Raw genomic sequence first — 26,797 nt, forward strand, 5'->3', positions numbered from 1 at the left:
TTTAAAACGTGGCTACGAGACTCATAGAAACAGAGAGTAGAATGGTGATTTATTACCAGTGAGTAGGAATAGAAGAGATATTGTTTAAGGGTACAAACTTTCAACTAGTCAATATATAAGTCCTGGAGATCCAGACCACACATATAGACAACAATATTGTATCATCATGAAACTTGCTAAGGGACTAGATCTTCATTATTCCCACCACATAAAAAGAAACGATAATTATATGGCGTGACAGAAATGCTAACTATTGCTACAACCGCAGTCATATTACGATATAAATGTATCACATTAACATATCTACCCCTTGAATTTATACAAGGTTATATGTCAAATATATTTCAATAGAAAATAAATACATAACAATTTAAGAATGAAATGTGGCTCCCAGAACGTTTCAAGTTAGAATTGTAGTTTGCATTATATTTCTATGGACCGTGCTGCTGTAAGATTTCCATCAGGCTTGGAGCAGACCGTTCCTTTGGCACTGTGATTCACAGAGTGTGGTTCCCTCTGACCAGAAGCATCAGCATTACTTGGGGGCTTGTTAGATACGTAATTACTCAGCCCCTTCCCAGACTCACAGAATCAGCAACTCTGGGTGGAGCCCAGCCATCTGTTCCTAACAAGCCCTCCAGGTATTTTTCTTCAGCAGCTTCCCTGGTGAGCCACACAGCTAAAAGCATACTTTACTAGCGCTTCTGGAAGTGGCAAAATCAACTTTGCAGAAAATCAGGTTGAGTAAGTTGCTAAGCGATTTAAAATGTTAGTTTTCATGTTTAAAATGTTGAGAAATAGACGTGAATATTGAAGCCAAAACAAGCCTTTGAGCCCTGGAAGAAAGCCCCTTGGGGTGGGGGAGGGGAGAGGTAAATAAGTAGCCTGTGATTGGGGCTTAAAATGAGAGATTGAGCTATTTGGCATTATAAACTAAGATTTATTGAAATTGATTCTAAATGTTTGGTTCTAAACCTGAACCCCGCTCTTTGTGGTAGAGCATTATTATCAACTCCATTTTACAGGTAAGGAAACGGAGGCACAGCAAGGCTCATTAGCCGGCTCAAGGCCACATCTGCTGGGGCCAGAGTGAATCTGGCTATGGAGCCCAGGGTTCTGAAGCATTGTACTCACAGTATTGTGTAGGCTCCAGGGCATATCTCAGCTGATCTGCAAAGGGAGTTAATTCTCTACTAGTTCTTCCTGGCTATTAGAATCATTTGGGGACACTTAAAACTGCATTCCTGCCAGGCTCCACTAACTAGCGATTTTCATTTCCTTGGGGTGGAGTGGTTTCAGGGGTTGCTGCAGAGCTGCCCTGGGACCTCAGAAACACCTCTCACTGGACAGATGATGAAGATGAAGCGGGAGACACACTGTGTGGAGTCAGCAGGAGTCAACTCGGGCTCTGGAAATTAGGCCAGGGCTTCTCCAGCTGCAGAGGTGTACAAGTCCCCTAGGTAACCTTTTCACACGCAGGTTCTGCTGCAGTGCGGTGGGTGAGGCCGGAGCTTGTGCAGCAGCCAGGTGGGGGAGATGCTAAGGGTCCACAGACCACACTTTAGTATTGGGGCAGTGCACTAGCTGGATGCCCTGACCCTTGTGGCAGGTTCCTGGCCAGAGGGGCCTTCAGAGTGGTCCACTGTCCAGCAGGAGGGGAGTAGGGCAGGTTACCGAACCCAAATGCACGCCCAGAACGGGGATTCCTCATGGCAGGCCTGAGGCCCTGGGATGAACACCTGGAGCACAGCCGGGAGTTCCTGCTCCTGAGACCTGGGGGAAATTCTGGCAAGCTGAAAGGAAAACACCCCACAGTTACGGCCCTGAAGCAGGAACCCCAGTGATGCCACCCATCTCCCCTTCAGTTGTCCTCACCTCGCCTAAGCGCAGCCTCGCGTTCTCCCCTCGCTCCTTGCTTCCTCACGCGCCTGGCCTGTCTGAACCTTGGAAGAGGTGCGCGGACAGGGACCGCCGACTTTGTCTCTCCCCGAGGCTCCTGTCTTTCTAGGTCTCCCTGGAGGGTAGGACAGCCGGGATGCAAGCTGCTCGGTGTGCATTTTCCCTTCTACAACACCCCTCGCCGCTACCCTGACTCTCCACCCCTGCCCCTCTGTCTCTCTCCAAAATTCCCAGTCCGAGGCCAGAATTGGACTTTAGATGGACCCGAAATGAAAGCTTTCCCTCACCCCCTGCGGCTTTCACACCCTCCCCCCACAGGGTCCTTCCTGAGTCCTGCCCTCCTGCAGCCACCCGCAGGAAAGGATGCCAACAGCGCGGTGCAGGCGGACGCGGACGCCCAAGGAAGGAGGCGGGGCCCGGCGCCCCGGAGAGCCGCCACCGCACTCACAGTCACGCTGTCCCCGGAGACCCGGGACGCGGCGCCTGTGCCCAAAACAGAAAAAGGAGGAAGGGATAACTTCGTGTTGGGGACGGAGACAGAGGGGGCGGGGCGGGGGGGGGGGATTCGAGGTTTTTCTCTAAGATCTGTTTGTCGCACACTCATCCCCCAACCCAAATCCGGCGGCCAGAGCCTCCCACCCGGCCCACGCGGCCATCCGGCTGGGTCCCGACGCGGACGGCCCCCTCCCCCAGCCCCGCCACCCCAGGTTCCGGCCCATCAAGTCGGGAAATGAGACGATCCATCAGCCGGCCCTGCGTGCCGGGCCGGAGGCGTCCCCATCTGTGCGTTTCGCAAAGTCACCCGGGAGTAACGGCGCGGCAGGCTCCCGACCTCCGGGTGACAGAGGTTGGCGAACGTTGTTTTTGGTGGCTTTGGTCCTTTGGGCTCCAAGGCCCATTGGTTTGGCTTGGGATTCCCGAAGCTGTGGCCGAGGCCGTGGCTACAACCTCCATAGATCTGACTCTTTCTCTGACACTGAAAGAAAAAAAAAAAAAAAATGGCCCGGGAGAATTAGAAACACAAAGAACGTCCCGGGGAGGACACAGATTTGGGCCTAGAGACAGCACGTGCGGGTTCCACCTGGGCTGCTGGGCGGGGGGATACCTCAGACCGCCAGACCTGGGGTGGCAGGGGCCTGGGGCATTTCACAGGCAGGGGAAAGCTGAGGCACCCGCAAATTTGCTTTTGAATTAAAAGATAACCATAGGTTCGCCATACAGAAATATCCGAAGGTTAATGTTATTTTTCGTGTTACTATAGGGGATTTAATGTTGTTTTTATTTTGAGGGGACTAAGAGGAGGGTATCCACGGTGCTCTTCTGGTGTGGGGCCTCCCAGAGTTCTTACCCGGCCCTGTCCACCGAAGAGGAGAGAGGTGTTGACAGGACGCTCTCTGGAGCCTCCAGAAAGCCGGTCCTGCGTCCTGCTGGCAGACTGGACCTGCACCCCAGGCGGGATCCGCGGAAGGGGCACAGGAGCATCGTCTGGGCGCGAGATTTGCTGCTGAGAGGCTGCCCCCTCCCCATTGTCCCTGGGGACTCCCGTTAAGGCAGAAGCCTGGGCTTTTTTTGCAGTTGCAGCCTGGGGTGGGGAATGCCCTCTGCTCCCCACCCCTTACCCAGGTTGATTGATTGATTGATTTAAAAAAAAATTTTTTTTTAAGTCGAACCTAACCTCACAGCCCTGGCCATATGAGCCAGTCCACCTACTGACCTTCTCGTCCCGGTCCGGAACCTGCGGGTCCAGGGCGGCCGCCAGTCCCGCCCGCAGAAACCGCTTGCTCCCGGGTGCTCGCCCCGAGCTGTCTGCGCGCCACTTGGGCCTCGTGTGCTGTCTCAGCTTCGATCTCCTCTCAGCAGAATCCCTTCTCCGTCTGGGAAACCTCGCGCGGGTCCCAGAATTGTCCGAGGACCGAGCTGCGGCGTGATACCCCGTGCACCCCTGGCCCTGCAGCGCGCATCCTCACGACTTCTCTTCTGGAATCCAGACCGCTGGGGCACTTCGGGGCATTTTCCTCCGGTGCGGATACAGCGCTGGCGGTTTGGTCAGGAAGAAAAGAAAGGGATGCCTGTGTAAACAGGTCTCCTCTCTCCCCAAGTTCAGCATCCTACACCCCCCTCAGAGTCTCCCGACTTTTCTCGGGATGGAGGAAGGACCCGAGAGGCCCAAGGATCGGAGAGCGCCTGGGTCTCACAGCCCACCTACCTCGCTCCAACACCGGGTTTGGCAAGACTTCCTGTGCGGCGCAGGAGCTGCGAAGAAGGTCTCCGGAGAGGCAGGGACACGCTCTCTGCTAGGAACTTTCTTCCTCCTTTTTCTAGTCCTAATGACCCTCCACGCCCAGACACAAAAGACCCCGCAGGTTCGGTCGCTGTGGCCGAATTTGCTCAGCCCCAGCACCCTTGTAATTGATCCCCCTATCCCGGCTTTGGAGCCGGTGTGGACTTGACCTTTGCATCTGGACCGGGTTTTTCTGTCCCATGTCTAGACCTGGAGCAGCTGCGCCAATGTGTCAGAAGTCCAACCCAGGTGCCAGGCTCCAGTGTCTTTCTCAGGTTGAGGTCCTTGCGAGCTCTGGGCGCAGGCAGCTAGACGCCCGAAGTGGCGCGCATCTCCCTTTGCTCGGGCAGAAGCTCCCAGGTCTGGAGTCTGCAGCCTGGGCGCCGAAGCTCCAAACCCGGAGCAACCGGGCTCTCCTGCATCGGTGCCATCCCAAGGTACTGACACAGGCACAGGCCATGTGCCCTGACCAGCGCACACTTCTTCCATGCTGAGACAGTACGCTTTAATAATGGAATTCACAGCATGTTTTTCCCTGAAGGAATTGCTCAGATCACTTCTCAACTAAGGTCACTAAGAGACGCATTGTGTTTCGTCCTGGAGGGATTCCTTTAGGAAAGGCATTTTCGGAGCTACTGCCCTGAAATTGTCGCTCTTCATAACTAGCATATTGCTTTCTAGATTGCCATTCCAGGCACCTTTGCAATACACCGAAGACTCCTTCCTCTTCCTCTTTCTTGGTTACTGGAGCATCTTTGCAGTGTTTTCACAAAAAAGTCACAGACATATCCCAAACCTACAACATCAGAACACCTGAGGGCATTCCAGAATTCCAGCTCTGTCCAGCAATGCTTCCTTCAAAGCACAACAGACTGGCCACCCCACTCTCACCCTCCCCTCCCAGAGGCAATTAATATAAATTGTCCTTAGTCCCAACACATCTTCAAGTGATAACTTCAAATAGGCAATTAAAAGAGTAGTTAACTAGGGGACCAGAGATGCCGGTAACATGATTTTAAGGAATTGCAGCATCTGAGAATTCAGGCAGAAAACTATTTTAAATGAGCTTGCCTAATCCTGAGACACATGGAGGTAGTTGTTTTTCTTGCAGAGAAACACTCTTTAAAGAATTTTAAAACTTCTCCATTGACTCTTGTTTTTCTTTGTTTGTTTTTTGTTTTGTTTTGTTTTGCAGAGAAGTTCCCTGCTCCCACATTAAGCTTTTCCTCTCTGCTAGGAAAGCAGAGAGGGCTGTACTCCAAGGCCTAAATCTTACACATTGAAACTTAGTGGTAACTAACTTAAAACGAGTTTAAAAATGGTTAACTAATTACTGCCTCATTTGCTACTGAACTTTTCAGGAATGACTACCAAGCCTTACCATCTGCTTATTCAGGGTTTGCTTTATGGACTTTGTCTTCCCCTCCCCCCTCGCATTTTCTCCTCTGTGAAGGCATTTATTCTAAATGAACCCATAAAAGGACTTTTCCTAAGGACTTAGCATAAACATACTTTGCCAATGAAAGAGCCATTATTCTGGTGCCTTGTCTCCTCCACTGGTTACCCTCATTGCAGAAACAGCTCTTGCTTCATTAAAGTAGGTGCAGGAGAGACCAATGAAAAGAAAGGATGAGGGAAATTTTACCAAGGTCATGCAAGCTGAGTGCATCAGAGGCACGCTTCACTTTCTCATTCTTTGCAAATATTCTAGGGTTTGGAAACTTCTGCACAAAATATTCGTGTGTACACTTACTTTTCAGTTCTTATCCAAAAGGGTTTCTATCCTAGAAAGGGTTTGAAAGGCAGTAAATAAATTAAATTAACTAAGTGTTCAGTGATATGCTGAATACAAGAAAAGGTTTTGGTACGTAGTAATTCCAGCTTGACATCTCTGTGCACCTTGTCCAGGTTAGTTAAATTATCCCTGCTTCTTTAATCCTTGTGTGCTCCCAGTGTGTGTGTGTGGGGGGGGGGGGAAGAGTTGGGGGATAATAGGGCCAGAGTACATTTTTACATTTCACTGTAAAGTGGACTGAAACATCAACAAGCCAAATTTCAGCTGTAACAAAGCCTAGCTTTCCCCTTTTGAAGTTCACAAATATGGTTTCTAATCAGCATTTTTTCTGATTTTTGCAATTTTTTGCTTGGTTCTACAAATCCAAGTCAATTATTTGTGTGACTAAGAGATACACCTAACAATTTGAATATTTAATTTTTTTAGAATAAGGTTTGCATATGCATACCATATGTAGGGCATATTATCACATAAAGACATTAAATAGAGACTATGTAGTCTATAAACGATTGTGAACTTCTGGGTCTAACTTCTTCTTTAATGCAAATTGATAAACATGGAAGGATGAAGAGTTACATCTTTGTACTGGCTTTCCTATTTAATATATATTTCTTACATTAGCAGTGCCAAGGGCAATTGTCTTCCTTGTCTTCCTTGATACCAGGTCAATCTGTCCACGTTTTTCAAAACCCACCTTCTCCAAGAGGCCTCCTTTGGTCAGTTCTACCCCACCCTGGGGATGGCTGTCTTACTTTACCTTTTTCTGTGTGTCTATCCCCACCTTGTGCCACACAAGTCTACGTCTTCATGTATCTTCTTCTATTCTCCCATCCAAACTGAAAGGTCTAGACATACAGGAGCCTCTTCTTCCACTACTGTGAAATAGTAACCACCCAATGGCATGTGATTCATTAAGGCCAATCCAAATAAGTAAGTACACAAATTGAAAAGAATCCTTTGAAGGACATAGAGGATCTAGAGAAGATTCCAAGGGCAACATGCATGGGTTACACTTACCACTGACATTTTGTTTTGACCACCAGCAGCAATCATGAAAATTGACACAACCATTATCCACAAGAGTATACTTGTTTATGTTAGCTTCTCCTACTTTCTCTCCCATTCAATAAATGAAGAATGGAACAAATTTTGGAAAACTTTGTTACTATCTTAAAATATGATTTAATGATGAGTTTTACTTGCTCTTTGCTGATTTCAGAGAAGTGAAGATTTTTTTAAAGCTTGATTAGAAAGTTATTTAATTAATGTAGGTGAAAGTTGTAGGAAAAATGATCCAATTGTTATTGCAACATAAGAATCACTGAGGACAGATAGATAAGTTAATGGATCTTTGTAAGCTATCTTTAAGATTAAACACCTAAAAGGAAATTTAATTATGTTTTGAGGATGATCCTTCCAGGAAGAAAGAGTTAAAACTGCTTCCTTTTTTCTTTTAACTCTTGAAGTACTCTCTGGTATTAACAAAGAGATCATGTATGTCAGGTATGGAAAGAAACCATTTCAAAGGAACGACCATTTGATTTATAATGAAATCAATAATCAACTACAACAACTTAAGATTAATGACCCATGCTACTTCCCATCTATGTTTTCTTATTAAAGCAGATAATCATCAATTAATTCAGTTGATCTTTTAATAATCTATAAATGAGGACATCTGCAATAATGTATCACAAGAAAAATTGTCATAATCTTTCACAGACATCTCTTCTACTTCTATAATGGTATTTGTTTATCTTTGGGTTCCCAGAGCACCAAACATAGTGCAAGTAATAGGTATTCAGTTAATGTTTATGATGAAATTAATTTGTCTTTGTTTTGAATGATGTTCTACTCATTAGTTCACTTGGCCTAACCAGCCATCCCCTGAGGTATTATTCCAGTTTTTCAGTTGAGGAAAATGATAATCTGTACAAGGTCATGAAGGTAATAAATTGTGAACACTAAACTAAAATCTATCCATTTCTTTCCTCATTAAAGTACTAGAGGGAAAGATGGAGGGAAAGAGAATATAAATGCTTCATTACATATGTCTCATTGTTTTCAAAGTTTTTATGATACTACAGGAAAATGTGTAATAGCAATTGCTAAGGTGACAAATTGCAAGGCATGTAAATTTTGCAAATTGCAATCATAATAATTGACTTTTATCAATCACAAAGGCCTCAGTCCTTCTGTATATAAACATTTATGCAAAGTTCTTGAAAAATGCTTGAATGAAATATACCAGATAAAAATGAAGATATAAAATATAGTATTGATTTAAATATTACTTCATAATTTGAATTGCTATTGATCTTATTAGAGACTTTGGGTTTCAGCTTGTTATTTGGTCATTGAATAAAGATTTTATGGAAATGAAAATATAGTATATTTTGGAGTCAAAGTATTATATAAGGAAAAATGAAGATGGTCCCTATGAAGTTAAAGCATGTGATTTTCCTATTTTAATTCTAACTGACCATGTGACACTAGGCAAGGTCATTTAATTTTCTGAGTCTCAGTTTTGGGAGTGTACAACCACCATAAGGCAAATGTTCCCTTGTCTTCCTTCTAAGGTGGTAAGGAGGATAAAATTTGAGAGTGCATGTTAAAATACTTTGCAATTTCCCCCTTAATATGATATTGTTTATTTTATGACGTTATATTACTGATTATTCACATAATTAAATATCCTGTAAGACATGAAATATTTGGACATCAATACAATTGATGAGGACAGCATGTTCATTGCTGAAAAAGCTGTATTCTGATTTATGAAGCAAGAAATTTTTTAAAAAACAAGCTACCAAAAATGTAAATATAGGAATTAGTCCAGTAGTATTTTTTTGTCCCACTGGATGCCATAGAGCAATATGTGTGTAATGTCTATGTTTACAAAAGTAGGTGACATTACTGTCCTAAGAGACCCTAGACAACCCTCACAAACTTCGGGTTCACTTACATTCTCCTTGGCAGAAAAGTCGCAATATAATGAGTGAGGGTAGATGACCCCAGAGTTTAGAGCCCTCACGCAGTCAGAGAGCAGAACTCACAGAAAATAAGCCAGAATACTGCACTGACTGACGGCCTCATTTAGGGAGGCATCAATTTAACTTTAAATCCATTAGCTCATTGAGAGCAGAGGAGAGAAGGGGATGTCTCCAAATGCAGGAAACTGTTGCCATAGCATTTCCCTTCTCTATTTCTGCCTACTCCTCCTCCCCCAAAGCAGCAACAATTTGTGTTCTACCGTTTTCTTTCAGGAACCAGAGGCATTTTCAGCAACCAGGACTCCAAGGATGTGATGTCTACACCACCTAATAACTGTACCTAGTAGGGATATCGAATAGGTCTGAGAGTGCTGTTAAGTTTCTCAGGACACAATCATCTCTGCGGATGCAATTGCAGAACAGGAAACAGACTCAGGGAGAATTTTAGCCCCCCCAAATCTCATTGGCTAGCTGCACTAGCCAAGCCACAACAATCACTCCTGCAACACAACCGATCCCTTTCAGTACTCGCAGCCGTGGACAGCTCCCTCACCTCTCGGTCGGTTCCTCCGCAGTGAGCCTACTCGCGTTCAGCCTGCACGGGTCGGTGCGGCACCCGCCACCAAGTCTTCGGCAGCGCGCAGAGAACACGCGCTTCCCCCCGCCTCCCTCTCGGTGCCCCCGCCCCTCGCTCACCCCGGCTCACTCCAGCGGCGACTTTGAGGGATTCCCTCTCAGGCGGCCTCTGCAGCAGCACATCTGGCCTCATTCGCTGCACAGCGAGCATGGATCTCCGAGGAAGAGCCTTTTCCAGCGTCTATAGACTTCGAGTTCTCCTGATGCTGTTCCGTGAGTAGCTTTTGGGCCACAGCGAGGGCAGGGTCCACTATTTGCAGAGAATAGAACGAGCAGAGCAAAACCAGTAGCTTAAGGTCAAAATGTGGCCCTTACGTTTTATTTTCTTTCTTCTTTGCGGGCGGGGTGGAGGGCCTTCCCGCCAGAGGCAGGGAATTCCCCAGAGGGCCACACACCTGTACCGCACATCCCAGACAGAATGCTATACGAGCCTGCTTCGTGGGGTCTGAGCATTGGCAAGAAAGATTTGGTTTTAAAAGCCTAAGATGAAGGAAAAGACCAGTCGGCTTACAAAATAGTAAGGATTTAAATTTTAAAATTTTATTTTTATCATAAATTAACAGCAACGGAGTTGAAATTGTCGGCGCTAGGTTAGGGAAATGGCTTGCAGAGCGCACAGCAGCCGGCAAGGAACTTTATCACCCCAAAGCCTGCAGACCACGATCTCTCCACCCCTGTGCCTGCGACGCGTGGGCTCACTGAGCCTGGAACCGAGAGGATTTTTTTTTTTTTTTTTTTGGTTTGTTTTTCCGCAGATACAACGGCTGGAATCATGGCAGAACAAGAAGTGGAAAATCTCTCAGGCCTTTCCACTAACCCTGAAAAAGATATATTTGTGGTGCGGGAAAATGGGACGACGTGTCTCATGGCCGAGTTCGCAGCCAAATTTATTGTCCCTTATGATGTGTGGGCCAGCAATTATGTAGATGTAAGGAACCTTTTCCCTCCGGGCTTACTCCTAGGGCTCCAGGGGCGAAGGGCATCCCCCTTCAAGGCCCCAGGAAGACCTGGGTCGCCCGCCTTCCCCCTCTGTGCCCCTGCAGGCTTCTCCCGAATGCTGCATGGGGGTTCCGGCTTGTAACGCCTTCTGCTCGCCCTGCCTGCTTTGAAAGTAATCCCCCTTTCTCTGCTTCCCTAACGGCCGGGTCTGCACGCAGAGCAAGCATCTAACCGCATGTTCCGGGACCTGCGAGCGCGCGCGCAAAGGAGCGCTCAGGCGTGCCACCCCGAGTTTGAATGCACTGCCCTTTACAGCCCCGGCGGAGGCCGGGTGCGCTGAGGGGGTGCGGGGCGTATGTGTTCCCAGCTGATCACCGAACAGGCCGACATCTCCCTGACCCGAGGAGCTGAGGTGAAGGGCCGCTGTGGCCACAACGAGTCGGAGCTGCAGGTGTTCTGGGTGGATCGCGCGTATGCGCTCAAAATGCTGTTTGTAAAGGTAAGCCCGAGGGGGACGCGCAGAGGAGGCTCTGCCCACCTCTGGGTGGATGTGGGCGGGGGCCGCCCCCAGGATTTCCTCACCTAAAAGCCGCGAGGACGAGTGACGCGCGCCTCCCTCTTGGCAGGAAAGTCATAATGCGTCCAAAGGACCCGAGGCGACGTGGAGGTTGAGCAAGGTCCAGTTTGTCTATGACTCCTTAGAGAAGACCCATTTTAAAGACGCAGTCAGTGGTGAGTAGAGGCCCCAAAGCTGGGGAGGAAGCCTGGGAAAGCCTGGGCACTGCAGAGAGCCCAGGCATGAAGACCAAATTCCTCAGGAAATTTATGGAAACAGATACTGACTTTGCGCTCCCAGGCCACGTCCGCCCTGGGCTTTCTCTCCAAGCTAGAGGAAGCGGGAGCACCTGCGTGTCCTCTGGACTTTAGGCCTTGTAGATGAGCAAGGAACCACGGGCCTAAGGATCAGCCGGTAGGTCACCGTAGCCTGATCCTCTATGAGACATCTCTTGAGGGCCTGTCTTCCCCCTGGCTGCTTCAGGAGGCTCTCTTATGATTTGTCCTTTAAAGGAGCACGGAGAAGCTAAATTTTTTCCCCCCTGCACCCTGGTTTTTCTTCTTATGCGCAGAAACTTGAAAGGGGCAGTGTGACTCCTTTTCTCGGTTAGCCTGCAGTATCTTTTTGTTCATGGCCCTATGGCTCACACTCGGTCTTCAGTCATTGACTGCAGTCACCCCAGAGCAGATTCTGAACCGTGTCCTAATTTATTAGCTTTTCCTGCCCATCGCCCCAACTCTCCCAGAGCCTCCAAAAATATTGTGGCAAGAGCAACAGCCATTCCCCAAATAAGAATGTTCACATGTGCAAGAGCCATCAAAGACCACATTCAAATTAATTAATTAACCAACCTATTTATTTAGTAAACTGTGTAATCTCCTAATGAGGCCTTCCATCACCTGGGCACTGGTGTTGGGAAAAGATTTTTATTGAGCACATGAAAGAATGTACGGATCATGTCTCCCTTTCCACCCCTCTTTATCACTGCAGTAAAAAGAGCATTTTCTTCTCTTCATCAAAATCCATATTCAAACACTTCTCCCAGTTAAATTAGATACCTTCCCCTCCAAAAAAGGGAAAGAGGGGGAAAAACAACAAACATGTACCTGAAAAGGAGAAAAAGGGGCAGCCCTGCAAAGAGTATATATGTATGTTAAGTCTGCCCAGGGCACCAGCAACCAGCCCGGCTTTGCTGAAGATCTTCAATTCTGTGTGGGCCAGTGTGAAATGTGGAAAACCACATCACTGTTCTGTTTCTTTGAAATCTCCATTTTCAGGTTGCATATAGTAAACAGAGTTGGGTTTTTAGGTATCACTCTCCTTTTCCAGAAAAGAAATTTCAAATCAATGTTTAAGGAACCCCTGCTCCTGAAAGAAGGGGAGTGCCTGTCCTTTGTCACCACTTGATGCCCTCTGCAGAGCTCCAGCCCCAGCCCATCAACACAGAGGATCAGAGAGGTTTCTGGAGCTGAGAGAGAGAGAGGCACAGGAGGTTAGGAGGTTAGGATTCTTCCAGAAGTAGGGGCCTAACCATTGCTTTGGGCCTTCCCTGCAGCCGGGAAGCACACGGCCAACTCACATCACCTCTCTGCCTTGGTCACCCCAGCTGGGAAGTCCTACCAGTGTCAAGCTCAGCAGACCATTTCACTAGCCTCCAGCGATCCACAGAAGACAGTTACCATGATTCTGTCTGCAGTACACATCCAGCCTTTTGACATCATCTCTGATTTTGTCTTCAGTGAAGGTAGGTTGGTGGGGATCAGTGTGGGAGGAGGAGACAGGATGGAGGGAAGGGAAGGCTGACTTCAGGGTGGATGGGGAAAGGGACCTGCCAGGGTTTCAGGCTGTTACTACTTGTATTTTCTTCAGGCTGACATGACACTTCCTCTCACTATAATATTTTAGACTGTGAACTGATCAACCTTCCTCAATGGTTCTTTCTTCTCCCTTCCTCCTTCACTTCATTCTTTCCTCTCCCACTTTCCCTTCTTTGGTCCTTCCCTTCTTTTTATTTCTTTCCTCACTTCCTTTTTGTTTGCCAAGAGAGGAACCTTGATAGGGAAAGAGGTAACAAAGACCGTTTGGAAAAATATATATATAATTTTGATGCAAATTTCCCAATGAAAAATCAGCGAAAAATCTCAAACAACATTACATAGAGAGCCATGGATTACAGAAGGGCCTCTGCTTCCATGGGCCTTCACTTCTCCATGTTATTTCAGGTAGTTTCAGCTGTAGTTTGTACCACTGTGAGTCTAAGTTTTTGTGTGGCTAGAATGCAATAGGCGTGTGTGTGTGTGTGTGTGTGTGTGTGTGTGTGTGTGTGTGTGTATGCTACAGAGAGACTCATGGAGATCTGCCTCCCCCTAGCACTCACCTTTGTTAGGAGGGCTACCCTTGAGGCTTCAGAAAAGCAGGGGCCCCTGATCTTTTCCTCCTGGGGTGTGGAGAAAGGCTTCTTCTCAGTCTGTGCTAGTCTCTGAAAGGGGGTCAGGCAGGATATAGCTGAGGCAGATTCAGGACATCCACATTCTCTTGGTTCTCTGCATCCCAGAAGAAGTTGGGCACAAGGGGAGTCCACATTTCTGCAATTATCTGAGTCTAGCAACAATTTTTACCAGGCAAACGTAGGGTGAATCAATTTTTCAATTCATCTGGAGAAGGTTGTTAAAGATGGTTTGATATTCTGTTTATTCCTTGTGGCTAAGAAATGGGGAGAGATTCTCATTGCTTTATGGATGCCTTCTTTTGGAGTGGGGATCCCCAGATGAATACGACTATTAGAACATACAGGATATCAGGGAATCCCCATCTGTGTCATACACAAATCATTTGATCATTTCCCAGGGAATCCAGCTTTCATAAAATTCCCCTCCCAATTCAAACTATACTGAGTAGAATATATGCTCCCCTCCCCCAATACCATGATCATTTAAAGACCATTTGAACATTCTTTTTTTTTTTTTTTTTTTTTTTTTTTTTTAACATTTATTTATTTTTGGGACAGAGAGAGACAGAGCATGAACGGGGGAGGGGCAGAGAGAGAGGGAGTCACAGAATCGGAAACAGGCTCCAGGCTCTGAGCCATCAGCCCAGAGCCCGACGCGGGGCTCGAACTCACGGACCGCGAGATCGTGACCTGGCTGAAGTCGGACGCTCAACCGACTGCGCCACCCAGGCGCCCCATTTGAACATTCTTAAGTTAAACTGTCTTTGACAGAAGACCCTACTTCTTTTTTCATCTTTGCATTTTTAGTGCCTAACACAGTGCTTGGTACACCGTAGATGCCCAGTTAACTTTGGCTGAATTGATATCCTGAAGCTGTGGACACAATTAACAGAGACTTCCAAATGCTTGAATACCAGATGAATCAGGATTTCATATGTTTAGTAAGTCAGTGCAGTACTTACCTCAACACACTTGGGGAAGGATGGGCTAACTGCATTTTCATGGATCTTCACAAAATTGAAATTAAACTCACAAGCGTCAAGACCTTAGTGTTTTAAAAATATCTGTTTGATTACATAAGTGTTTATAAAATATAACAGTCAGTGTCTTTCTTCAACTGAAAATATTAACTATAATTAAATGTGATTGGACTTATGATTACTGATGACCAGGAATTCATTATGAACATCCTGGACTGTGTAGAATCAGCCCCCAGGGTTCCTACCACAGATACATTTGAGTTTATGCGGGTACTTTTCATAGTCTCTAATTACTCTTTGTTTTTTACTGGTCAGCTGTTCTTAGGCACTTCTTTACTGGTTGGTGCTATCTGTGCTGTGATGGCTGCTTTTACTAGGTCCTTACTTCAACCTCACCCCAGTCGTTCTGGGTTATTTCTACACTGTTGCTGATAGTCATTGATGAGTTGAGAAATCAAATCTCATCAGTGTTTAGAATGGTATACAAAATAAGAGTAAATGAGCACTGAATCAGGACCAGAGCTGGTTTCCTGAAAATCAGTGAAATTCATAGCATGGACGTCTTGGCCTTCTTTGTTTGAAAACCAGGTTTTATTCACTTACAGGTCCTAGAGGGGCACGGTTGCTGGATAGACTTAGAGAGTTTGTAGGCATGTAGAACTTTCTAAATGCAGATGTATTATTAAGCACAAGCAAACTGCACTTGTCTCAGGCTTTTCTGGGTAATAATTAGGATGTCCCCTCCTATATGGTGCCCTGGAGCTCAAAGCTCCTGCTCCTGGGAGGAGGCAAGCCTCATTCAGAATCACTCACTGGATCCGTTTGCCTTTGTGTGGCAGGGGTTCCTTTGTTCCTGGCTCCTCCCATTTGTGCCTCTCAGCACCTGCCCCCCACTGTGTTTTGCAAGGGATCATTTGATTTATTTGGTAGAATCCAAAAGATTCCTTTGAAGTGCCTTTTGGGGACCTGGGGCTTGCCCCCGCCCCTGCTTTCCCAGAAAAGAAGCTCAGGAGGCTCTGGATGAGTAGCCTGCACCCGCGTAGGGAAGCGGGGGGAGTGGGGGAGGGGGCCATATCTGGTATTATAACTGCACGCCTACTGCAGGGTATATATGTGGGTTTGGCACGTGTGTGTAGGACCTATAGCCACAGGGTTTCCAATGAAGAAACCATTCCCTGTGTAAGGGGGCCATACTGGCTGTCTGAAGTTTCACATCTGCCTGTTTAATAGACTCTAAAGCAAGAAAGGGTCAGTGAAATGGATTACTGGATACTCACAGCATTGAGAGCAGCTCAAATGGGGGTTGACGTCTTTATCACTTAAATCCCTTTAGTGCATTGAGCTCGGCTACTACGCTTATCCTCAACAGAAGTCTCTTAGCCCAGCACGTCTCCAACTGCAGTGTGCACAGGAATCTGTAGCTGCATTGTGCATGACTGTGGTAATCTTGTTAACATGCAGAGTCTGGTTCAGTAGGTCTGGGGGCGGGGCCCAAGATGCTCCATTTCTAGCAAGCTCCCTGGTGATGCTGCTGGTCTGTGGAATACTCTGTGTGTGGGGGGGTGGTTGAGGAATCGTGAGCTGATCAAGGAAAAGATATGACCTTGAGAGGCAATAATACACAAGTTTTATTGGGTGGTGCTTGGACAGGGTTGCATGAGAGCGGAAGCTGCTCAGAGCATGAGACTATCCAGAGAGAGGCATATGGGGACCACCAGCCAGAAGGGAGGAGGGCAAAGGACCTCCTGGCAGGGAGAGGGGTACTGGGGAGGGGGCTTACGTGTCTAGGCAATATGGCTCAGCAGCACGGTAAGGAGTCTCTGGGTCAGAGAGCTCTGAGGGGCAGCAGAGGCCAAGGCCTATCTTATCAATGGGTAACAGCTGTTGGGTGAGGTTTGGTATGCAAAGCAGGCAGGCTGTAAATAGCTAAAAATGTGCTTCTTTGGGCTGGTTTTTAAATAATTAGATGTGTAAAAATTTGAGTTTGGCATGATAGGCTTTAGAGCTAATGGTCTCAGCCTGCAGTGAAGAAATAAACCACCTAGGGGCCGATACACAGAGGCTACTTTGGCTCATTTCTATAACCAATACACTTGTATGGTAACGACCACACTGCAGTTCAAAGCACCTCATGTCTCTCAGTTGGGGTTGATTAACGTGTCCTTCCACAATTAAGTCCTTAAAGTGTGTCCCTTTGTGGGCCTCCTGGAGATTCCTGGCTGTGATGGATGAGGATTGCATCACTGATAAGCAACAGATCAGCCTGAGAATTTTAACAGCTTGAATTAAAGGCAAATTTTATGCATAATTTCAAAAGAAACATAACAGAATGCAAAGGGTATCTCTGTTCCCCTTTGTTTTAAAATTTTTAAAGTTTATTTATTTTGAGAGAAAAAGAGAGAGAGAAGGAGAAGGAGCAGGGGAGGGGAAGAGAGGGAAGGAGACAGAGTCTCTGCACTGCACTGTCAGCTCAGAGCCTGATGCAGGGCTTGAACCCACAAACCTTAGGGTCATGACCTGAGCTGAAATCAAGAGTCAGACACTCAATCGACTGAGCCACTCAGGCACCCAGTCTCTGTTTCCCTTTGTTAAAGATTCAGGTTTAAAAGCATAAGAGACTCTTAAAAACTGAGAACAAACTGAGGGTTGATGGGGGGTGGGAGGGAGGGGAGGGTGGGTGATGGGTATTGAGGAGGGCACCTTTTGGGATGAGCATTGGGTGTTGTATGGAAACCAATTTGACAATAAATTTCATATATTGAAAAAAAAATTCGGGTTTAAAAGGCATTTAAAAGTGACCACATATAGGCTGGTCCCTTTTTAATTCTCAAGGGGGAAAAACAAGCAAACAAACAAACCTGTAAAGAAGGTGCTGAGATCCCAGATGACTGCAGAGAAACTGAGGCTCAGAGAAGTGAAGTTATTGGTGAAGCCTGCCCTTATAGTGGCTGCCAGGGCTGGGGCAAGAGCCTGTCTTTGGGTGTCAGATCCTGAGTGCTTACTCAGAGCCTCAGCTGCTCCTAATAAACATGTGAGCACAGGAGGCACCTTTACACAGGTTGTTGAGTACCCTGAATTCATGAGCCTTTTATTAGTGTTCCTAACAGCATGATTGGAAGATGCCACCTCATCTTTGTTTTAACCACATCTGTGTTATAGTGGAAATGATCGTGCCTTACCATTCTCTGTACACCAGCCCTCGGTAGGGCACCCTGTGGCTGGCTGCCACGTGCACGAAGGCTTAGCTGATGCTGATCCACAGCATTGTGTAGACCTGTGACTTACATAGCACCTCCCAGCATGCATAGTTGCTCCTCAGGGTCTCCTGGGTATGCTTCTAGGGGGAGATAATCCTGTTATGAACACTGCTGAGAACTGTGTCAAGGGCAGGAATGTGGAGCCCCAGTGTAGGGCTATGTAACTAGCCAATTGTAGAATTCAGTGTTCCTGGTACTTTCCTGGAACATAGTGTTTTAGGCTGGGTTCCCCAAGGAGCAGATCCTAGGCAAGCATGTAAGTGCAAGTAGTTTATTTAGGAAGTGGTTCTAGAAAGCACTGGGAAGGGCTTGGGGAAGTGAGATAGTAAGACAACCAGTACCCGTGCATTAGTGAGCAGGTTTCCACTGTGGGCACCTGGGGCTGACACTGCTGGAACCCCCCAAGAATGTAGAACCCATGTCAGAGTTATCCAGCCTGAGAGGTGGGAACAATGCATTTACCCATCAACTTTTATCCACCACTGATGGCTGCTGGGGTGGGGGAAGAGCATTGACTCTCTGGGACTTCTAAGCTGCCTTGTAGGCAAAACCCACTGCAATGTGTGAGAAAGTGACTGCCAAGGACACTGTCTGGATGGGTCTGTTACACGTAGGTTCTGGGGTGTATGAAATTTCCTGCCCTGGCAGAGCTTATAGGATTGTAAGAAGGATTTATACAACTCTTTCTTGTGCATGCCACGTGCCTGGTGCACAGTGGCATCAATCAACAACTGCTTTTATTATCTTATTTTAATTGCTACTGCTTACATCTTGGTAAAAGTATCTGCTTGTCTCCAGCCAAAGGTCTCCAAGGCCCATTTATGCTCTTTATCAAAATACAAAACACATTTTGCTGCGGTTACAGGAGTCCAGAACCAGCCCAGAGACAATGGGAAGAGGGGCAAACTCCTCCCTCCAGCTGTCCTATCAGAGAGTGGAAGAAGCCCAATCAGCCCCTTCCTTGAACAGGAATAGTCTGGGGTGTTAGCAGACCTTGAGAAAGCAGGTAGCTTGCCTTTTCGCCTACTGCCCATCTCAGTGTTTTCATTTGGGGAACAATGAAGAGTTCTTGTGGTTGGTTCGCCTCAGGGAATAAATACACCATTGGGATGGACATAAAACCATCAAACACACAAAAAATGGTGGTCATCAAACAAACAAGTGACCAAAAAAACCCAAAAAACAAAACCATGGACTAAAAATGAGAACTGAAGATGGATCAGAATTTCAGCAGCATTGGATTTATGGTTGAGGTACCTTATTCAGCAATTGGCAGCTGGCAATAGATTAACCCTCTGTTGTCCGATTTGTCTTTATCTGGTTCTTTCCAATGGCTAGACTGGTTGTTGTCTTTCCCAGCCATATGCCATCGTCTTCAGGATCTTTGTGCACTTGAGAACCCTGAGCCCAGCCAGGGCAGAGGCACGAGGGACCCCACGCCCTGTGGAGGTGAACAGGGAATTATGGACCTCTGAGCATCCAAAGCCAGATTTAGTGTGGTCTAAGCCAAAAGATGTTCTTCTCCTAGTCAGAGCCTAGAGCCTTCCTGTTTTATAATTTGTGGGTTACATAATCAGTTTATGGCAAAGGATCTTAACCTTGGGGTCCGTAAGGGTTGTGGATAGAATTCTGGGAATGTGTGAATTTCAGTGGGAAAAATTTACATCTTTCTTTTCGCAAATTTCTAATTTTTGACATTCCCTTCAGTCATAAATGAAGATAACAACCCACAGTAGTAATAGTGGTGATAATTAATGAATAATTAGTGGTGGAGAAATAATAATTTCTCACCAATAGAAATCACAGATATTGTCATCCCTCATTTGCTTATGTAGATCTTGCAAAGTAACAATGATGCTTCTTGTTACTTTGCAAGCCCAGCCAGTATGTGTACTAATAAAGGGGTACATGTATTGCTTTCTCCCAACTTATTTAAACATATTTTGATAGCTGAATTTCAGTGTAATATCTTTCCTTCATAATTGTGTGTGTTTTATCTTTATGCATTTGTCAGCATGATTCTGAGAAGGGTTTTCAACTGGTTTGCACCGGTTTCATCATTACTGGTGCAAAAAAAGATGGCATCTCCTGCCTTAGTAGGTCATGGCCAGCACTGTTTTAAGTTAAAGAGAATAGACTGGAGTGGAAATTATTAGATGCATAGGGTCAGGATAAGTATTGTTTTGTGAAAACTTGGTTTTGGTTATGTTTGTCTACCTATGTTCTGAGTTGCAATGTAAAACACTATTTCCCCTCGGGGTCAGAGGCAGAGTTTGAAACCACTGGCTTGAGCCTGAATGCGGAATGTGCGACCCTCTTGTGTGAGCTCCCCGTCTCTCATTTAAAACCCTTGGGGATAGATGGATTTCAGAGTTCAGGATTTTTGAGACTTTAGGAAGATAATTTAGTGCATAGTCCATATATTATGGAAAACCCCAGAAGAGTCCAGGCAGCCCCCTGTAATCAAATATATTAATATATCTGTTTCTTGCAGTGAAACACGTGAACCTTCATGCTAAGTAGGATGCATGAAATCACGGGCATCCTACATTAGTTCAGGTGTTGCTGCCAAATGCACGATACAAAGTGCTCTGGATTTCCAGAGCTCTGTGGATTTTGAAAGGGTGGGTAAGGGATGGCAGACTTGGGAATGTCCCCTTATTTGACCACTTAGTGGATGTGGATGGATGAGGATGGGGATTCAGTATTTTTCATGATAATTTTTGACATCCCCTTATTTCTCCATGATTATTTTTGACATGTCTGTAGTTTAATGCTCCCTTTATATACCCCTTTCTGTGGTGAGTTTAGTTCAGGTTTTTTCCTAAGGCACAAAAAATAATTTTTAAGAAGTAACCCACAATTATAATGCTAAGTGAAATAAGTCAGAGAAAGATAAATATCATGTGATTTCTCTCATATGTGGAATTTAAGAAATAAAACAAATGAGCAAAGAAAAAAGGAGACAAACCAAAACAGACTCGTAACTATAGAGAACAAACTGGTGGTTACCAGAGGGGAGGTGGGTAGGGGATGGGTGAAATAGGTGATGGGGATTAAGAGTACACTTGTCATGAGGAGCACTGAGTGATGTATAGAATTTTTGAATCGCTATATTGTACACCTGAAACTAATATAACACTGTATGTTAACTATACTGGAATTAAAATTAAAAAAAAAAAAACCACGAAACTAAACCACAATGGTATTTTAACCATAACTTTTTTGGTCAGAATATATTGTGCTTTTCCCTTCTGCCTTCCTTGAAGAATGGGATATGAGATGTTATTCTCCCATAACTATACTAAAGTTATTATCTATTTAAAGATAATACTCTGGGGAGCACCTGGGGGGCTCAGTCGGTTAAGTGTCATGGCACAGGCCATGGTCTCGCAGCTCATGGGTTCGAGGCCCACATTGGGCTCTGTGCTGACAGCTCAAAGCCTGGAGCCTGCTTCGGATTCTGTGTCTCTCCCTCTCTCTCTGCCTCTCCCTTGCTGGAGCTCTGTCTCTCTCGCAAAAATAAACAAGCACTTTTAAAACATTTTTTAAAAAGTTAAAAAAAAATAATACTTTGGGCAGTATGATTCTGATACCAATTCAGATGTGTGGGTGTTTTTCCCAACCACTGGGCAATTCTCTGACAGCAGCTGGGTGTTCTGCAATTCAACTCACTGCTGACACTACCTGAAAATACCATCAAATCCCATGGGTTAAGGGCTCTCTCCTACAAGACTGCTCCCCATCTCCATTTCAGATATCAACTGCAAGTCCAGACTGTTACCTAGGCTTCCGATCAACTTACAATCAGAGGTTTCCATGATCTTCTCCTTGAATTCTAGAGAGGCTCACAGAACTCAGAGATATATTTTACTCACTAAGTTACCAGTTTATTATAAAAGGATATAACTCAGGAACAGCTATATGTAGGAGATGCATAGGGTAAGACACAGGGAAAGATGGTGGAGGTTCCAGGCTCTTTCCAAGCCCACCACTTGTCCCAAATCTCCATGTGTTCACTGACCAGAAGCTCTCTGAATCCCATCCTTTGGTGTTTTTATTGAGGCTTCATTACATAGGCACAGTTGGTTAAATAATTGGCCATTGGTGGTTGAACTCAAGCTCTAGCCACTTTCCCCTCCCTGGAAATCAAGGGGGTGGGGGCTGAAAGTTCCAACTTTCTGGTCACAAGTTTCGTTCTCCTGGCAACCAGCCCCTATCCTTAGGTGACCTAGGGGCTTTCCCAAAGTTACCTCATTAGCTACAGTCAGGTGTGCTTGAAAGGGGCATGTTATGAATATCAATGTGTAAGTTTGCGACTAGTACATAGAAAATGAGCAAAGCCGACAATCTACGTTGACATTTCACAGGCAACAGCCTGTTGGGGAAAACAAATAGTTTTTGTTGTTAATAAAATCCCTACCCCAAGAAACCCCATTTCTACTCATTTTTCTCTTCAAAGGGGCAGTGTGGTATCATGGGGGAAAAAGCAACCATCTGGGTATGGAGCTCTGGGCCCATAGCTGTTCCTGGTGCTGCTGTAACAACCTAAGACTTTTCCCCGGGGAAATGGGTATGTTGGGCTGCAGGCCGACACTCAAAGTGTGGAACTCATTAGAATTTAATCAAATAGTCAAAAATAAAAGTCCCCTACTGATTCTTTTTAGTCCTTCTGATTGTAATAAAGAGAAATGCTCAATTTAGTGCTAATAATAGGTCCTTAGCCCTTCCTTAACATTTGCCAAAATGTCTTTTTAAAAAATCTTCCCTGTAAAAAAATCTCTTCTTTTTTCAATCAGGAAATGTATGTATGTATGTGTATGTTTACTTATTTATTTTAAACACTTTTGTTCAGGTTGTAATTGAAATACAATAAACTTCACACATTTAAGTGTATGATATGAGAAATTCTGACTTAGGAATACACCTATGAAGTCATCACTACAATCCAGAAAAAACAACATATCCATCCCCCCTGAAAGTACCCTCATACCTCTTGGTAATAAGTATGACCCTCACTGAATTTTCAGAAATTGAACGTACCTCTGTGACCAGTACACACAGCCCCAGAGCCCGGAAGCCCTCTTCCTGCCCCCTCTTCTGATTCTGTAGCCTCTAAATGCCAGTAGGTTAGGTCTGCTACTGACCTGACCCTAAATCTACCCCTAGCTCATGTCTGCTAACTGCCCCCCTGATTGTGCTGTTGAGTTAGGCTGTTGGAATTCAAGTTGGGGCTTCATTTCCCCTGGGAAAATTAGCTTCATTCTACCTTCTAGGTAATGGGTATAAACAGTATTTCTCTCATAAGGTTGTCATGGGGATTAAATGAGAAAATCTTTGTGCTTAGAACTGAAAGTTAATTTAGGAACCATGTGTATTAAGTATACAGCCTTTATTTTATTTTTATTTTGAGAGAGAGTGAGAGAGAGAGAGAGAGAGAGTGTGCACAAGTGGGGAGAGAGGCAGAGGGAATGGGAGAGAGAATCTTAAGCAGGCTCCACTTGAACTCAGAGCCTGACTTGGGGCTCGATCTCATGACAGTGAGATCGTTACCTGAGCCAAAATCAAGAGTTGTATGCTCACCCCAGGTGCCCCAAGTATACAGCTTTTCAAAAGCCATATGTTTGTCCATAATCTTCCAGACTCTAATTACTAGAATAAGCTCAGGCCTTATTTTCCTTTCTGCTGGCCTCAGGAGAGGTGAGACAAAGGACTGTGTCAACATGGAGGAGCCTGGCACACAGTTGGTGCTCAGTGAATGTTTACTGGGTCACCCTGACTTAAAAACTTAGTCTTTATGAACAGATATCTTAAGCCTGTTTTCTCCGGTTGTAGCTCATGAGCTTGGTGAAGAGGCCATCAGTTACCCACAAGGAGCAAAGGAGCCTGAGCAAACATGTCCTGGTTTCTAGGAATGTAGTTCTGCTCAGATCTACAAACTATGTGACCAACACGTTGCCCCAAATTGTTTTTCTGGTTCTAGTTAAAAATTGAGGCAAAGGGCTATTAAACTGTCTTGGGGGTAAGAGAGTAAAATGGAGTCAACACCAACGTGCTGGTAACATTTTCTTTCTTGATCTAGGTGCTGGTTACATGGGATGTTCATTTGTGAAAACTCATGAAGTTCTGCACTCTCTTTTTTAAAATTGTAGTATAATTTACACATATCAAAATGCAAAAATCTAAAAAATTTAGCTTGACACATTTTTTTAATGTTTATTTATTTTTGAGAGAGAGAGAGACAGGGAGAGAATGAGTGGGGGAGGGGAAGAGAGAGAGGGAGACACAGACTCTGAAGCAAGCTCCAGGCTCTGAGCTGTCAACACAGAGCCCAACGTGGGGCTCAAACTCATGGACCATGAGATCATGACCTGAGCCGAAGTTGGATGCTTAACCAATTGAGCCACCCAGGCACCCCATAGCTTGATGCATGTTTACCTGTACTTGCAACCATGTAACCCTTACCTAGATCAAAATACAGGATATTTCCATCACACTTGGATGTTCCCTGTCCTGCTCCCCATATATAAGCACTTTTCTGATTTCAATCACCATAGACTTAGTTTTACCTGCTCTTGAACTTCATGTAAATGGAATCATATATATGTACTCTTCATGTCTTAGAGTTTTCACTGAACATAGTATTTTTGAGATTCATCCATTTTGTTATGTGTTCATTCCTTTTTATTCATCTCTTTTTATTATTAATATTCCATTGTTTGTTTTTCCACTCCACTTTGATGGACATTTGGATTGTTTCCAGTTTTAAGCTATTGTGAATAAAGTTTCTGCGAACATTTATGCTCAAGCCTTTTTGTGTCCATATGTTTTCATTATTCTTAAGTAAAAACCTAGGAATGGAATGCTGTGTTAGTAGGTAGGTAGGTGTATACTTCCCTTTATTAGAAACTACTGGACAGTTTTACAAAGTGGTTGTACCATCTTCCACTAACAATATATGAGTTCTAACTGCTCCATATCATTACCAACACTTGATATTTTCAGTCTTTTTGAAAGCTCTATATTGTGTGAAATTCTCTGTGTGTACATATACTTCAATAAAAAGTTAAAAAATTAAACCAACAATAAAAATGATGGTGGCTGTGTTTAATGCTGAAACTGAAAATTGAAATCAATTGTCTGGATGTTTTATTGGCACCTGCCAGGAATCCAATGACCGACTGTTGCCCTGTTTAACTGATACATTTTATTTTTACCTTGTGCAGAAATATTAAGTGGTTCATCCTTATGGTTGGTTGGGGAAACATTATTTCTAAATAAAAGAGTCTCCCCAAATGTTCCTTGAGAAATCTTTTCACCTCCATTTCTCTTTTTATTTTGATAGGAGAGCTTATGATTTAAAATGTTTTGACAGGAGCTGATTTCTTTTCTTCTTCTTTCCCATTTCAGAACATAAGTGTCCGGTGGATGAGCGGGAGCAGTTGGAGGAAACCTTGCCCCTGATTTTGGGGCTCATCCTAGGCCTCGTCATTGTGGTAACACTGGCGATTTACCACATCCACCACAAAATGACTGCCAACCAGGTGCAGATCCCTAGGGACCAATCCCAATATAAGCACATGGGCTAGGGGCCATTAGGTAGGGAGCCCCCAAATCCCCTATCCCGGCTGGGTCAGGTAGAGAAACAAAAGCACTTTTCCACCTTGTACATGGGATACACCAACATAGCTACAATGCAACAGGCCTGGGTGTCCAAGGCTTGCTTGGCCTGCGTCCATGCTTAAACCCAGGGATGGGCGGGGGGGATTCTTTTGGATTCATGGGGTAAGTGGCAGACATTCTCTCCACTCTGGGGAACGAGGAGGGAGGGGTCAGCCAGGCTTCATGCTCATGGTGGCTTGGCTTTGACTCTCCAAGGAGCAACACATACAACTCAGAGGAGTATCTGGCTCGAAGTTTAGGGATTGAAAGACACTTCTTTTGGAAAGACACCCCTTTGGGTTCAGAGAAATGGGGGTGCTTCGCTCCCTTGGCCTACCTTATACAGTTGTCAATGCACACAAAATACAGCATCATGCTCCCTACAGCAAGACCCCTGAAAGTGATCCTTGCTTCTGGCTGGCATTCTGCATGTCTAGTGATTGTCTTGGGAATGTTTCACTGCTACCTGCACCCAGTGACTTTGCAGCACAAGAACCTGTTTAATGTAACTATGCAGAGCTGTTCGGACTTCATAATGTGTCAGGTCCAAGTAAGGGGACCTGAAGAATCAATCATGTGAGTTTGTTTTTCAAAATGAATTAAAACACACTACTGTCTAACATTTGGCTGCTTTCTTGAAACAAGAAAACAAAACTAAAATGGTTTCTTTGGCATTCAGAGAAGAGAGAGGAATGTTGAAGATGGGCTTTCATTTCTGCAAGATGAGAGCAAAGAAAGGGCAGGGAAGCTGAAAGATGGAGGTTGGTTTTTCCAGGTGAACAAACATGGAATTATTTTGACAAAGATAGTTTTAATAATGGTGCCTTTTGAATAATTGGTCTACTATTGTTTTTGATGTTTCCTGGTCTTGAATTTGGCATTTAACTTCAGATTAAAAAGCTGGTCTGAACATGGTAGCCTAGGATGATTTGTATTTGAAGTAAAATATAATTTGCTGAAACTTTCTAGAGAAATGGACATAGTTTGAATTTCACTCACTTTCTAAATAAGCATTTTTTGAAAAATCTGAGCAAGGGTACGAGAAATTCTTTTCTCCGGTGTTAGGTGGGAATCTCTCCATAACCCATACCAGGTCCATCGTATGAGAGCAACTCATGTGTTCATCTCCCCAAGTCTTCAACTGCTAAAAGTAGTGTATCCTTGGAAGTCCATTATCCCAGCAAATCTTGATAAATATCAGTCAATTGCTGTTTCATTACTTGTTTGTTTGCTGCTCTGTCAATCTGCTAGTTTCTTCCCCTGCACTCTCTCTCTTCAGTGCTCAGTTCCAGTGAGGAAGAAGCCCTGGTTCCTCATAACAGTTGGACATTGCACAAGGAAAAGGAGATA

The 26,797-nt window shown here is 45.1% G+C and overlaps 1 protein-coding gene and 1 long non-coding RNA gene across 2 annotated transcripts; one reads left to right on the plus strand and one right to left on the minus strand.

Moving 5' to 3' along the window:
- Positions 1-919: 919 nt before the first annotated feature.
- LOC122496565 lies at positions 920-5,057 on the minus strand. The gene is made up of 2 exons (XR_006300861.1): positions 3,614-5,057; positions 920-2,875 (listed from the first exon to the last, which is right to left on the minus strand). It is a non-coding gene; the product is annotated as an uncharacterized LOC122496565 (long non-coding RNA).
- A 4,088-nt stretch (positions 5,058-9,145) lies between these two features.
- On the plus strand, positions 9,146-26,063 carry LAMP5 (lysosomal associated membrane protein family member 5). Its single transcript, XM_043602880.1, has 6 exons — positions 9,146-9,817; positions 10,360-10,532; positions 10,911-11,042; positions 11,170-11,275; positions 12,655-12,843; positions 25,196-26,063. Exons 1-6 carry the CDS (start codon positions 9,754-9,756, stop codon positions 25,372-25,374), a joined length of 843 nt encoding a protein of 280 aa, XP_043458815.1. The 5' UTR covers positions 9,146-9,753; the 3' UTR covers positions 25,375-26,063.
- The last annotated feature ends 734 nt before the right edge of the window (positions 26,064-26,797 follow it).

Source organism: Prionailurus bengalensis, chromosome A3, assembly GCF_016509475.1.
Source record: "Prionailurus bengalensis isolate Pbe53 chromosome A3, Fcat_Pben_1.1_paternal_pri, whole genome shotgun sequence".
NCBI classification, from domain to species: domain Eukaryota; kingdom Metazoa; phylum Chordata; class Mammalia; order Carnivora; family Felidae; genus Prionailurus; species Prionailurus bengalensis.

Bases quoted from the DNA above. Each gene is read 5' to 3' on its own strand.
- LAMP5 (XM_043602880.1), top strand. From the start codon at position 9,754: ATGGATCTCCGAGGAAGAGCCTTTTCCAGCGTCTATAGACTTCGAGTT. The intron at 10,533-10,910 runs GTAAGGAACCTT...ATGTGTTCCCAG, and splicing joins GGGCCAGCAATTATGTAGAT to CTGATCACCGAACAGGCCGA. The intron at 11,276-12,654 runs GTGAGTAGAGGC...CCTTCCCTGCAG, and splicing joins TTTTAAAGACGCAGTCAGTG to CCGGGAAGCACACGGCCAAC.